At 45.1% G+C, this 14,232-nt stretch overlaps 1 protein-coding gene across 1 annotated transcript in view; it reads right to left on the minus strand.

The window, feature by feature from the left end:
* The window catches only part of MSN (moesin), a 69,423-nt gene extending 55,808 nt beyond the window's left edge, over positions 1-13,615 (minus strand). The window contains exon 1 of the mRNA XM_039488792.1: positions 13,478-13,615. Coding sequence (XP_039344726.1) covers positions 13,478-13,489 — 12 coding nt within the window. The 5' untranslated portion in view covers positions 13,490-13,615. The remainder of the gene's footprint in view (positions 1-13,477) is intronic.
* Between the last annotated feature and the right edge of the window lie 617 nt (positions 13,616-14,232).

The following is a 14,232-nucleotide window of genomic DNA, read 5'->3' on the forward strand; positions in this document are numbered from 1 at the left end:
GAGGGGTAGCCGTGTTAGTCTGGATCTGTTGCAGCATGAGTTTTAGTGGTGAAATACCACTTCTTCAGATGCAAGTGTGGGAATTTTTTCAGGGCAGGTTTATATATGCAAGCAAGAGCAAGAGATAGAGAGTTTTTAGTTTCAATCAGGGGGGGAGGGGCCTGTTCTAGCAGTTGAGTGTGAAAAAAAAGGAGGGAGAAAAACTGTCTGTGTTGGCAAGCCCTCAGCAGTTTCTCTTTGAAGTCTGGTCCTGAAGTTTTTGCTGCAGGATGGCCACCTTAAGATCTGCTATTGTGTGTGGCCAGGGAGGTGTTCTCCTTGTTTTTTTTATTTTTTTGTATTGCCTAATATCTGATTTGTGTCCATTTATCCCAGTTTGGCGATGTACATAGCAGAGGGCATTGCATATATTACATTGGTGGACGTGCAGGTGAATGAACCAGTGATGGTGTGGCTGATCTGGACATCGGCCAAACTGGACAGTCTCTAAGGAAAAGGATAAATGGACACAAATCAGATATTAGGAATGGCAATATACAAAAACCTGTAGGAGAACACTTCAACCTCCCTGGCCACATAGAGATCTTCTCTGGCCATCATCCTCAAAAAAAAAAAAGAGAGACAGACTCAAAGAGAGACTGTGAATGGCTTGCCAATTACAGAACCAGTTTCTCCTCCCTTGGTTTCACACCACAACTGGCTAGACAGGGCCTCCTCTCCCTGATAACTACGAACTCTCTCTCTTCTCTCTTGCTTCTGCTTATATATATACCTGCCTGCCCCTTTCCACACATGCAGAAGAAGAAGTGATTATTCACAAACTCATGCTGCTGCTGATCTGTTAGTCTATAGGTTAGTCTATAAGGTGCCAGGCTTTTACAATATACTAATGGCAGATTCCTTAGCCTTTTGTCATCATGTTTACATCATTTTAGTTTATATGTAGTGTTTGTTTACACAAGTGTAAACAACCTAATACATATGAAACAAGCTGAACTGAATATAAATCAATAAAGGTGACTTTAAAATCTTAAAAGCAACAAAGAATCCTGTGGCACCTTATAGACTAACAGACGTTTTGCAGCATGAGCTTTCGTGGGTGAATACCCACTTCTTCAGATGCAAGATTTAAAATCTTAGATTCCACATATTTTAATGTTTGGCCCACACAAGGTTGTGCTTAGGTTTGTGTGACTCTCCTGTGTAATAAGATTGGGCACCACTGCCCCAGGGCATGTCTACACTATGCAGCTTTTAGCACCAAGGCGGTGTCAACACAGCCTTGGTGCTAAAAGTCAGCATGTGTGAATGCTCCCTATCGGTATTTTGTCAGCAAAAATATTTCCAACCCCACAAGCAGTGGTAGCTTTGTTGGCAGGAGAGCCTTCACACTGCCACTTGCTTCGGCAAAACTTTTGTCTTTCGGGGTGGTGGGTGCGCTTTAAGTAGCCGTGAAAGACAAAAGTTTTGTCAACAGTTGCAGTGTAGACAAGCCCTTATTGAAAATCCATTCACATGTGCTGTAGTCAGATATGGCTCTTTGAAAGGGAAAGACCAGATTTAATGCCTGGTTTTCAAATCCTTCAAGTGCTACAGCAGGCACTCTTTATAAAAACTGTAAAGAGTGTGAAGGGAGTCCTTAAACTGCTGGCTAGCAAACTGAGCTTAATACAGTTTTTCTTTAAGAGAACACCAGTCTGCACAGCCAGTGAGCCTTACTGTCTTTCAGTAGGTAACTTACTGTTGCCATCCAAATAGTTTTAGGAATCCAAACACTGCAGAATTCATCTATATCAAGTCAGTCCAGACTGACTTTTTAATCTATTTTCTTGACAAACCTGGACTAAGCCTCTTTGGAGTACTGCAACATGGAGGGAATTAAGAACTAGTAAATAGAAGTGTTAAAAAAAAAGTTTTGGTGACTCTTCTATTCTAATCCATCAGAAACTTTAACAGCCAATGGTTGACTTGGTTATGCAGAAGGTCTGTGCTAGTTTATCCTACTTGGCTATCTTGCTAACTAAACTGCATTGTGGAGGGTGAAGATGGTGCATGTAGAAAAACTATTGTATACCAAGGAGCAATTTCTTTCTTAATTCCTCCCCACACGATTATATTATGGGACACAGTCTAGACAATTTTTTCCCTACACTTACTTGTTTCCCCCTTCCCCCTCAAAGAGCTGCAGATTTCAATAAAGTTGAACATTCCATTAACCTTGTCTTGATTACTGAAATATATCTGGTACCTTATCAATTGGTGTAATACCCATTTTGTTAAATGTATTCTTTAAAATAATCCTTGAAGGATTTTGTAGTTAAACTGTTCATTCAGTAACCATATTTTTCATGTCAAGATTTAGGTATTTTAAATGCCCCATCATTGTATAATCATGAGCCCTCTGATAAAATTAAGACTTTGATTGTAGAGATAAAATTTACTAAGTACTGTCTTCCCCCATCTATCCTTTGGATTAAACACTCAATCTGGACAGTGGCTTAAATTTTGTTTTCATGAGAGGTGTTCACCAGCAGCTCCATCTCCACAAGAAGAGCTTAATGAGGGCTGTGCTAACTGGTTTATCAGATACAGTTTATCCATTTCCTTCAGAGACCACAGTCATAAAACCTATCTGTATATTGCACACAGGTTGAGCAGTAGAAAGGTGCTTACATTATAGGACAGAGTAGTTTAAATTAAGAGCTCATGGATCTGCACTTTTCCTGAACCTCTAAGTAGAGAAAGCATCCTGAATACTGATTTAAGTTTAAAGGAAAACTGCAGGAACTTTCCAGAAGTGCATTCAAGATTGTCTAGTTTCACTACAGCTTCTTCAAAAAACACCCACCCACCCCAGTATGAGATACAAGGATATTAAAGTAGAAGAATTTTCCTGTGGTGAAAGTATACTAGTCAAAAGGCTGTACAAAGGACTGCAGACTTTTACAATACCACTGACTTCTGCACCCAGAATGTAAACTACAACAGGTAGAAAAAAAAATCTGTCAAGATTTAGTAGAGAAAAGGGGGAGCGGAATATACTTTGTGAACTCTTGCAGCTTCCATTTTCCAGCCTGCTCCAGACAGACCTAAACACATACATATTTCCTAATGCATTTATTTAGATCATTTTAAAAGGCCAGATTCTGGAATTGCTCCAATTGCCGTGCCAAGTATGTTTTTTTTTTTAAATCTAAATTCTTGTCAGTGAATAATTATACTGCTATATTTCTGCTGGTCTACATGGGAAATTGACACGCCCTAGAACAGACAATAAAATTAAGGGGCCAAATTCATTCTTAGTGTAAACAAAAGTTACATCAGGGATGAGTTTAGCACAGCTTTTGATGTATTATTATGCCACATAAAACCATAAAGTTTTAAATAAACTACTACATCACTGATGAGACTACTCACTGCTAGATTTTTTCCTATATTGAATAATTTCCTCAAGTTAATGAGACCTTCCTAGCCAGAGGAAAGAAGGCAGTGATTCATAGTGGCAAAGCAAGAGGGAGGACAAGAGAGGTTGGGTTAGTGATTTTCAGAGTCAGACATGTCTCATAGCCTCAGGGAATAATCTAGTTTGTTTCTGGAGCAGAGTTAAGAGCTTTCATTAAAGTATGCATGGGATCTCCAGGAAATTCTGAATTGTTGCTTACTAAGGGGCTGCAACAGGCAAGCAGTCTGGGTCATTTACCAAATTTATAGTCCGGTCTGTATTTTGTGGGATTTACATGATACCACATTACTGAAGTTAAACCCAGGTCTCTTACCACACTGTACCTCTGTTCCAGTGATGCCAGTTTTGATGCCTTGTTTCTCCTCTTCCACCCTCCCAAACAAACAGTCTTCATACTTTCTTTCCCACAATTCCCTTCACTGATCTGCACAGCAACTAACCTCTCCATTCAAATTCCTCCTCTTAAGCTACTAACTATTAATGGCTAGTGCAGGGGTGGGCAAACTTTTTGGCCTGAGGGCCACATCTGGGTATAGAAATTGTATGGCGGGCCATGAATGCTCATGAAATTGGGGGTTGAGTGTGGGCTCCAGCAGGGGGTGTGGGCTCTGGGGTGTTGCCAAAAATGAGGACTTCAGAGTTCAGGTGGGGGATCTGGGCTGGGGAAAGGGGTTGGGATGCAGGAGGGGGATGAGGGCTCTGGCTGGGGGTGCAAGCTCTGGGGTGGGGATGAGGGGTTGGGGTGCAGGAGGGTGCTTTGGGCTGGGACTGAGGGGTTCAGAGGGTGGGAGGGAGATCAGGGGTGCAAGCTCTGGGCAGTGCTTACCTCAAGCAACTCCCAGAAGCAGCAGCAGCAGGTCCCCCCTCCAGCTCTACGCAGAGACACGGCCAGGCGGCTCTGTGCACCTTAGCTCCCATTGGTGGAGGTTTCTGGCCACTGGGAGCTGTGAGGGCAGTGTGCAGAGCCCCCTGGCTGCCCCTACGTGTAGGGGTGGATGAGGGACATGCTGTTGCTTCCGAGAGCCACATGGAGTGAGGCAAGCCCCTGGCCCCCTCTCCCTGGCTGGAGCAACAGAGCAGGGCAAGCCCCAGACCCTGCTCCCCAGCAGGAGCTCAAGGGCCAAATTAAAATGTCTGGAGGGCCAGATGCAGCCCCTGGGCCACAGTTTGCCCACCCCTGGACTAGTGAAAGAAGCAGCTGGATACTGCCAGACACTCCCACCCCCACACAGTGTACACATTCAGGCCATGGCTACACTTGCAAATTTGCAGCGCTGCAGCAGGGTGTGAAAACACACCCTCTCCAGCGCTGCAAATTGCGGCGCTGCAAAGCACCAGTGTGGTCAAAGCCCCAGCGCTGGGAGCGCGGCTCCCAGTGCTGTACGTTATTCCCCACAGGGAGGTGGAGTACAGACAGTGCTGGGAGAGCTCTCTCCCAGCGCTGGCGCTTTGACTAAACTTAGCGCTTCAAAGCGCTGCCACGGCAGCGCTTTGAAGTGCAAGTGTAGCCATAGCCTCATTCTACTTTCCCCACCCTTCAGATGCTTGTCCTTCTCCAAAGTAGGCACCTCAGGACAGTGACTGTTTTCTTACAGGTTTGTATGGCAACTAGCACACCTTTGGGTACTGCTGTAATTTAAGTCTGCAGATTTCTGTAGGAGTTATCCCATTGTCCTCAAAAGATTAGTATTTAGTCAGCTTGTACCATCAAGTTTAAAAACCTAAACCAAGATGGCCATTATGACACCCAAATTTGTGGGTAATAGAGAGGTACCTATGTGAAGGTAGACTAAAAGTATCCAATGGCTGGGCAGTAAGACAGCAAATGTTGGATCTCCCCCACAATGTTACAGCTACATTGAGGGGGGAGGGTAGAGGGAGGTTTCAACGCCTAAGAACCTTGCTTAATTTCATAAAATTCAGAACAGTTACAGCTGATTCTCCTCCTCTTCTCTAGAGCTATGGCTTTATCATCACCAAGCCTGCAAATGACCTATTTTCTACAAATATTTGGCAGTGGAACTGGAAGATATATTAAGCATTACAGCAAAAGAGAATCAGCATTAGCTATTGCAGTCAGAAGGATGGTTTTATACACCCAGACCATTCAGGAATGCCACAGTTGAAGTCAGTTTTCAATAAGGTTTAAGCCACGGAAGTGCTTTTGTGAAACAATTCACAATAAAAACCACCACAAGCATCAGACTTATGCTTCTAAAGCAGCCTGGAGTTTAAGATCACTGTAAAAATACAACCCACTAATAAGGCATTTAGTGAATCTAATCCACAGGTCTTCTGTTCTAACACATCCCTTAGGAAAAGTAAACCACTCAATTGGTATGAATTATTCCTGGGTGGGTTGGGTTTTGGGGGGCATGCTAACACTGCTACAGAGGCCCCCTGAAGAGTTTGGTGCACCACATTAAAAGCAAGTATGTGAATGAGATACTTCTTGGGAGGGGGGCACGGGGGGGGGGGGGAGGAGCCTGAGGTAACATACAGGGTATGTCTACACAGCAACTAGACATTTGTGGCTGGCCCATGCCACTCAGTTCTGGCTGTGGGGCTGTTCCACATTGTGTAGACTTCTGAGCTCAGGCTTGAGCCCAGGGTCTAGGACCCTGTCAGGCAGGAGAGTCCCAGAGCTTGGGCTCCAGCCCACACCCAGAAGCCTACATAGCAATGAAACAGCCCCACAGCCCAAACCCAAGTCAACTGGCACAGACCAGCCATGAATGTCTAGTTGCTGTGTAGACATACCCCCAGCGTTGAGAGACTTAGAGCCCTTCTCCAAGGGGGCCTCATTGTAACCGTCAGGGTTATGATTAATCGCCAACAGCAGCTTTATTGTGCTAAAATCAGGGAGGCCCTTTGGCTGCACAAAGGAAGAAAAAGAAAGTCTGCCAAATAAGGCCGTTTGAGTGGTACCAAGCCAGGAAAGGGTCCAGGAGATGACGTGGTTCAGAGGAAGCCTTTAGTCATCAGTTTCCTTCAGAAACTGGAGTGGAGCCAGAAGGCACCTCTCAGACATCAAATCTCACACTGAAGAATGTCAGTCAGTTGAGAGCAGAGATGCTCAGATCCCAGCAGCTCATGATGAAAAAGCACCTTTAAAAATAAGTCACAACAGGCTAATAAGGAGTCCCTCCTTCAATTTACAAAGTTTTGGCTAACTAGCTGTACTTCCTGCTAGTTGCACAGGGCTCAGTGAGCTATGCAGAGCTGCGCAGCAAGATTCTGCTTCACACCAAACTTTATACATGAGACATCTGAAACAGAGAGCTTCCTCTTGAGGCAGCTGTGCCATTTCCTGTCAAAAAGGAGTCCATATTAAGGCATCTTAAGCAGGGATCTCTTTTTTTTTTAAACAGAGACTATTCTTTACCTTCAGAGGGGATTAATCAGACACATATGAAGAGGCAACAGAGTCAGCATGACAGAGAAAGCACTTCAAACCCTGCTGCCCCAAAGGAGGAATTGCCTGCGATTCAATTAGAAAAAAATACTCTGGTGTTTGAGAGAGGTGCTGGATTAGCAATCCTGGGGAATTAAGTGTTCTGTTTCTCCACAGAATTATGATATGAATAGCAGCTGTGAAAACACAGCCATGCTGCCTTTTTAAGTATGCTTCAACACTGATCTAGCCATTATGTTCTTAGAGAACCTAGAATAGTCTGTGGTAGCCAAGCTCCAGAAGTACAGGGGGAGGGGGGAGTTCAGGCTCTGGCTCGTCAATTTTTGCCACTTCTGTAGAGGCTAAGGGGATCAGTTACAGTGATTATTTGCCAGGTGGACACTTGTCCAAGAGGTGAACAAAGACCATGAATGTCTTTCAAAAAATCAGATAGGAAGAGATGTTAGTGAACTTTTGGTCACTACCCAAGAGGGACAGGTCTGGAATTCTGCTTTTGCACGGAGGTTCTCTGCAGGACATGGCCAGCCAGATACTCTATCCAAAAGGGTTCCCTTTTCAGAAGGGAGAGTAAGGACAAAATGCTGGAAAGTTAGATGTGCAACAAAATGCAACTTTAATTGGTTTGGTCATTTTGGAGATTAAATTAGTTTGGGTTTTTTGTGGCAAATCTATTCGGCTTCAGGGGATTTAGAAGGAAGCTCTTGTAGAATTCTACTTCTCTCCTAATCCCCAACCCCACCAGAGGGGACATAGGACTTTGTGTTCAAGATTATTTTTCCAAGTCATCTAATGGTACTAGGCTATCCTACTATTAAAAAGACATGATAAGTAGTCCCCCGTTTTGTTAGTCTCAACCAAGAATTTGGTTGAATGACTGAATTCCCACTCCCACCACCAGCCACCATTCTAAATCAATGCTGAAGCACTCAGGCAGAGGCTGAAGTTGTAAGGGAAACTTGCCCTGTCACTGGCTTGTGTGTGGAAAAATGCACCAGAACTTAAACAAATCAATGTTATTTTATCTATCAATTGGATTTTGTAACCCCCTATGTATTATTTAAATGGCAGTGTCCAAAAAATCCTAGTAAATACTGTTTCTAGTCCATTCAGCTCACCCCATTGTGCATAGGTACAACTGCACATTATATACAAGATGCAATACAGAACCCAAATATTCCTGCAGCACCAAGAAACCATGATAACTGCTGTTCCAAAGGGATTAACATTTCAGAGATTGCTGATCCGCAAAATAATCAGCCCTTTTGTCATTTTACTATTCAGCTTCCACTTTTGCCAATCACAAGTATTAAACGGTTTTTGGGTAATAAAGTTTCATTAATTGAGACATTTTAGTCAGAGTGTTTGATTTTATCCCCATTTAAAAATTCTAAAACAAAGCCAAATTTCTTAAGATATTTCCAAATAGTCAGTGTTAGTCATTTTGCTGGAAGAGAGGCAATGGGACAGGAAGGGAGAAGAGAATTTTCAGTGAAACAGTTATGTCTGCCACAGGAGTTTGTTACTGTACCAAAACAAAATCAGTTGTATATTGGTATGGTACCACACCAGAATGTTGGGTTATGACTGGCTACATTTAAAACAATACAATTTGAAGTAAAAAATAAAAATAAAAAAATTAATTTGAAATTGCCAGATGCCTCAGGCAACCTAATACATTTCTCTGAAAATGGAGTTCTTTGGAGGCTCTCAATGCAGCCTTTTCATTTTAGGCCCTATCAGATAGACTACAGAGCAGAGGGACAATAGCTATGCAAACTCAAGTTGCAATCAAGCTAGTGATTCAGGCAGCCATGCTAGATCAATGCTTAGACAGCACTCAAAGTTAGACAAGATTCCCAAATCATATAAGGAGCCTCAGAATGGAAACCCTTTTGTTCTGTATTAGTTAAGACAAGACATTTGGGATTCCTTGAATGTTCCTTGGCAACACATCAGGATTTGAACCCAGGTCTCCAGAGGTGAAGAGAATTTGTCTATTATAATTCACAAGGCATTTTATATGGTTGCCTCTCACTAGACCCCCAAAGTCAAGTCTTAGAGTAAATTCTGTAACTGTATAAAATAGTCAAGTACATGTGTAACACTGTAGTTACTGTATCATTAAGATTTGAACAGATTGTCAGAGCCAGATTGTTAGAGAAACTTGATTGGTATTGTTTGGAAAGGAGGCAGCAAGAGAAAACAAAGTATATACAATATTGGAGAATAGCAAGGGAAAAAGCCACAAGGATATTCAAGAGTGACAAAGTCAAGGGCCACTCATTTTAAACCAAAAAAGGAACACAGGCCACTATAAGGACCTTAAGCAGCAGTTTTGCTATACTGGATTAGTGACAATACAGAATAAGCAACAAAGAATCCTGTGGCACCTTATAGACTAACAGACGTTTTGCAGCATGAGCTTTGGGTGGTGAATACTTCTTCTTTCTTTGCATCGAAGAAAGTGAAGATTCACCTGCAAAAATACTGCAAAAATCTGTTCTCTCTTTGGTGCCATTTGTTTTTTTTTGCAGATAAGACTAACACGGCTACCCCTCTGATACAATACAGAATAGTGAACCAAAGGCCACAAAGTTACTCTTCAGGGAAAAAAGGCTTAAACTGACAAATTAGTAAAGTGGTGAAAATGTTTTCCCCATTTTCTTTATTAAAAGCTTCCATATTTCTCCAATTAGATTTTCTTTGCATGTACATTTTGGGTTAGAGGGCACTAAGGGCTAATGCCCTAGAGATGCCATCTACCAGCCAGCAACATTTAAGTGCTGCTAACACAAAAAGCAGATGAGCACTAGCCCAGGCCTTGCTTATAAAATGATTGGGCCTGGTCTACAAGACCCACTGTTCTGTGAAAGGCCAGTTCTGGCTAATCCCATTTCCCTATGCTGTAAATGAGGTTGTAGAGTGATTAAGAACTGAACTGTTTAAGACCTAGTGATGATGAGCAGCAAGTTTTAAGTTTTACAGAGCAAGATAAAATCACAAACATCCAAAGGTAAATGAATAGTTCGTGTGGGACTGACGCTTATGTTTGTCACACTGGACCTGGTAATCCACTCAAAGTAAATCAGTGCTAGTTTATTTTTTTCCATTTACAAGTTAAGGCCAATGACAGTAAATTTAACTCCTTATGTCTCCATTTAGTAGAAACATGAGAAAAATACTAGCTCTATGAAGCAACACTTTCCCCACAGGCAAGCTAATTTTTCTAAATAGCTACAAGTTATGAAATGAGGTTTTGAACCAGCTTTGGCAGTGACAGCTCACTCACCTCAATTAGATTCTGGAACACAGTGTAGTGTTCAGCTCTACCAAGCATGAAATGGTTAGAGTGACAGACAGAAGCACTAGCCAGTCACAGTGAGACCAGTTCCCACTCTTTGCCAATAAGCAAGGCTCTAATGACAAAGGGGGAAGAGACTTCAGTGCTTAGTATGACTTGGGAAAGCCTTTAAACAGTCAACCATCTCCTCTAACATGTGGGAACAAAAAAGTATATAGCCTACTCTTTCATGTAATCCTTAACTGCTTACACTGCACACATCACACAGATCTTTCAGAACAAGGAACAATGGTGAGCCAGAAGCAACACCCGTTTAGGATAGCTCTCTAAATTCATCTGTGAGGCCAGATGCAGTTCCCCCCCCCCCTCCCGCCAAGAGTCTGGCAGGATTAGCAGGCATTTTCACAATGGACTTTCTACATATCCTGTATAAACACCAATGTGCCAGCTGCCACCCCAGAAAAAAAAAATATCTTCTTGGGACCAGCCCTTGGAGTCATTTCCCATCCTTGATCACAAATGTGCTGACTGCTTGACAAAGAGAGCCCATGTACATCTCAAAGGTCACAGGTAGCACTAGTTCAAGGGTTAACAGAGTGGAGTTTTCCTTCCTATTAATAGTGCACCAAAGTTTAATGCCACTTGGCCAACTCTGAAAAGTGATGGAATGGCTGAAGGAAGAGTGATTTCTATCTAGCTCTGTTAAATTTTAGCCTGGCTGGTAGATGCTTAAAAAAACTGCAACAGTTTTTGATGCTTAGATCAAACAGTGACCATAGCAGCCCATTTTCTGAGAGTCTGGTGAAATTCTATCAATTTTTTCTTGCCCAACCAGAAGTGTTCACTGAAACATTTGCTCCAACTGGCTCCTCCACAATTTATTTTTGTGATGGAATTCATACTACATCTATGTCTAATTATTAGGAGGTTTCACTCATGTTTGACCTTGATCTGAAGGAAGAAAGTAACTCATTTTACTCTTTGAATTTCAGCCATTTTGTTTTTTAAAAAAAAGTTTTAAGAAGGATGACTAGTAGTAGTGTGCTACTTTCACCTAGAGAAATAGTTACATAGTTTTGCCTACATTTCTTGTGAGCCACAGTTTGAAAATGTTTGAACTATACATAATTTATCTGCAGTACAGGCTGAAGTGTCATTTTATTTTAGGTCTGCAATTATAACAGACAGGCCAGGAAACAGGAGGGAAGCTGGCTACTTGTATTGCCTCATTCCAATGAGCCCACAGTTCTGCACTTTGGTAGCTAGGTGCACATTTAACCAACCAGCTTCTAGATCTGCTTCAGCATCTGAAGTTACAACATACAGCAAATATAAAGTACTACAATGAAGTGCTTGGATTTTCATATCTGCATCTATTTGAATTGCTCTGAAAATAGAACCAAGCCCCTGGGCAAAGAGGGGAAAGCACCAGATTGAACACCGAACTGAGTCTAGGGTGTGTATGTGATTCTGAAATTGCAACAGGCACTTTATTACAACATGGCACATAAATCTGGATACAGCTTGTTTGCATGGTAACCATATCCATCAATAACTCCTGCAGTATGATAGAAGTACTTCAACCCAAATCACATTATCTTCAAAAGTTCAGGGTAGTTTCATTAGATATAGATACTTGCATGTTTTTTATGTTTAAAAAGGGCTGTTAGTCTACAAACTACATTTTAAAAAAACAGGACAAAGTTTAACTGCAGGAAAACCTTCAGACCTGCAAGTTTGACCCTTCCATTTTCCATTATTGGAAAATAAGTACCAGTTCTGAGTCCAATCAAGAGAAATTGAAAATGGAAAAAACTCATCCTTCTTATTCATCATTAAACTCCTATTACAAAAAGAAAGAGTCAAGTATGGACTTGACAAAACTTTCTCAAGCACTCGGTTCTCCCTAGCCAAGAAATACTTTTGAATCAAGTTGGGACAAGGCTCCTTAGCAACTCAGTCAAACAGAGACTTTAATTATGAGTTATAAAGACACCAACCCCTATGTTCTTTGTGGCTGCGATGTAGCCATACTGGGAGTTATGAGACTACATTCTATATACATTTTTAACTCCCCATACTTTGACTTTAAAGGGGTCAGTAAATTTGTATTCAGGAAATACACTTCTAAGAAGATCCCTGAACTACAGAAAGGCTTCGAGTATCAGGGAGTAGCCCTGTTACTTATAGAAAGGCTTGTAAACTTGTGTAGACTGAATAAGGCCCTGTCAATGGTGGAGGCAGATAGAAAGAAAAGTCTGATTCAAAAAGAACGAATGCTTGTGGGTAGTTTCAGGATGAGAATTGCACAACTGTGCAATTAGTCAGTCAGCCACCTCCACCAAGGGCAGCCAGAAGCAAGTCTCAGTGCCGATTTCCACCACACACACACCCATCACCCATTGACAGTCATCTCACAGTTAGCAGCTCACCCAATGGAAGCTGGGCCAACACAGCCCAGCTCTGCTGAAGATTCACTCCTCCCTCATTTACAGGGGCAGAAACTCTTACCACCACCACCACCACCACCACCACCCCCGCTGTTCTGGGAAGTCTGACTGCTATGATAAGAACTCGGAGGGGGGGGGGGTATTTACTCCACCTCCAATTAACACTCTTTGGAGGGCAGGGTTAGTTTGCAAATGAACCCACCCGGCAGGAACCGCACATGCTCCACCATGGCTGCCCACAGCCCTACCCACGTTTCAGCTCCTATCCACGCCTCAGAGGAGCCCCTCCCGCCCATGAATGTGATCATTCACGGGAGACTCAGAAGCTCGGCCCGGCCCCTGTTCCGCTAAGCAGCTAGCCACGAGCGCGCCCCTCGATCGATCCCGGGGCCGGGCAGCGGCCACGGGTACAGGATTTCGGCCACAGCCCCCACCCCACGCAGCGGCTGGGGACAGTGCATCGGGCCCAGGGACCCCCCGAAGTTCGTGTTGCTTGTTTTAAAACAAGGGCCGTCCCACCCCCCGGCTCCGCACATCAGCTACCGGCCAGCGGTGGTGAAATCCCCGCCGCGAGAAGGGAAACGCCGAGCTGAACCCGGCCGGGGGCAGGGCTGAGCCGGGCGGGGGCCTGCCCTGCCCCCGAGACGGGGCTCCGTCCCCGCTCCCCCACCCGCCCTCGCAGCGCCCCCAGCCCTCGCCCCGGGCGCCCGCTGGCACCGCACGGCACGGCGGGGCGGGAAGGGCTGCGCAGGGAGCGGCCCGCAGGGCAGAGCGGAGACGGCCGCTTCCGTTCGCCGCCCCCAGCAGCTGCCAGCCCCCTCCCCAGCCCGGCGCCCGGGGACACCCACCGTCTTCGGCATCTTCGCGGCGGGCTGGGCTCGGCGCTCTCGGCTCCTCCGCTCCGGCTGCTGCGGGCTCCGCGCTTCCTGCTAACGGGACTCGTCTGCCTCTCCCGCGACGGCGCAAACCCCACCCCGGAGCTGCGGCCCCGCCGCCCGCCTTTATTCTGGGCTGGAGCTGCCGAGCCCCGCCCTGGCTGCCTCCCCGGCTGGCGCTGCCTGCGCCTGGCCCGGCCCGGCCCAGCAGCCAGCGCCCGACCCCCAGCTCCGGGCGCATGGTCCTGGCGGGCCGGGGTCCTAGCACCCCGCACGTCATTGTGTCCCCCTGACCCTCCCCGATCCGCTCAGCTGCCGCCTGCACCCCAAAGCCCTCCGTGAACCGCTGTCTGATCCCCGTCTCCTCGCCCCCAAACCCCGCCCGATTTCCCCGGCCCCGAATCTCCATATGCCCCCAACCCCCCACACCCCCCTTGTCCCCTGCCTCCAAGCCACCTTCTGCCCCCAAACCCGTGTGTGTCCCCAGGGCTGCCGGGGACGGGGGGGGGGTGAGGCAAGTGGGGCAATTTGCCCCAGGCCCCGCAGGGGCCCCCACGAGACTATAATATTCTCTAGTATTGCAACTTTTTTTTATGGAAGAGGCCCCCAAAGTTGCTTTGCCCCAGGGCTCCTGAATCCTTAGGGCGTCCCTGTGTGTCCCCAATCCCCATATGCCTCCACACCCTGACTCCCTGCCCCAATCCCACTCTGCCCCCAACATCCCTGCG

This window comes from Mauremys reevesii, linkage group 9, assembly GCF_016161935.1.
Source record: "Mauremys reevesii isolate NIE-2019 linkage group 9, ASM1616193v1, whole genome shotgun sequence".
Lineage (NCBI taxonomy): Eukaryota > Metazoa > Chordata > Testudines > Geoemydidae > Mauremys > Mauremys reevesii.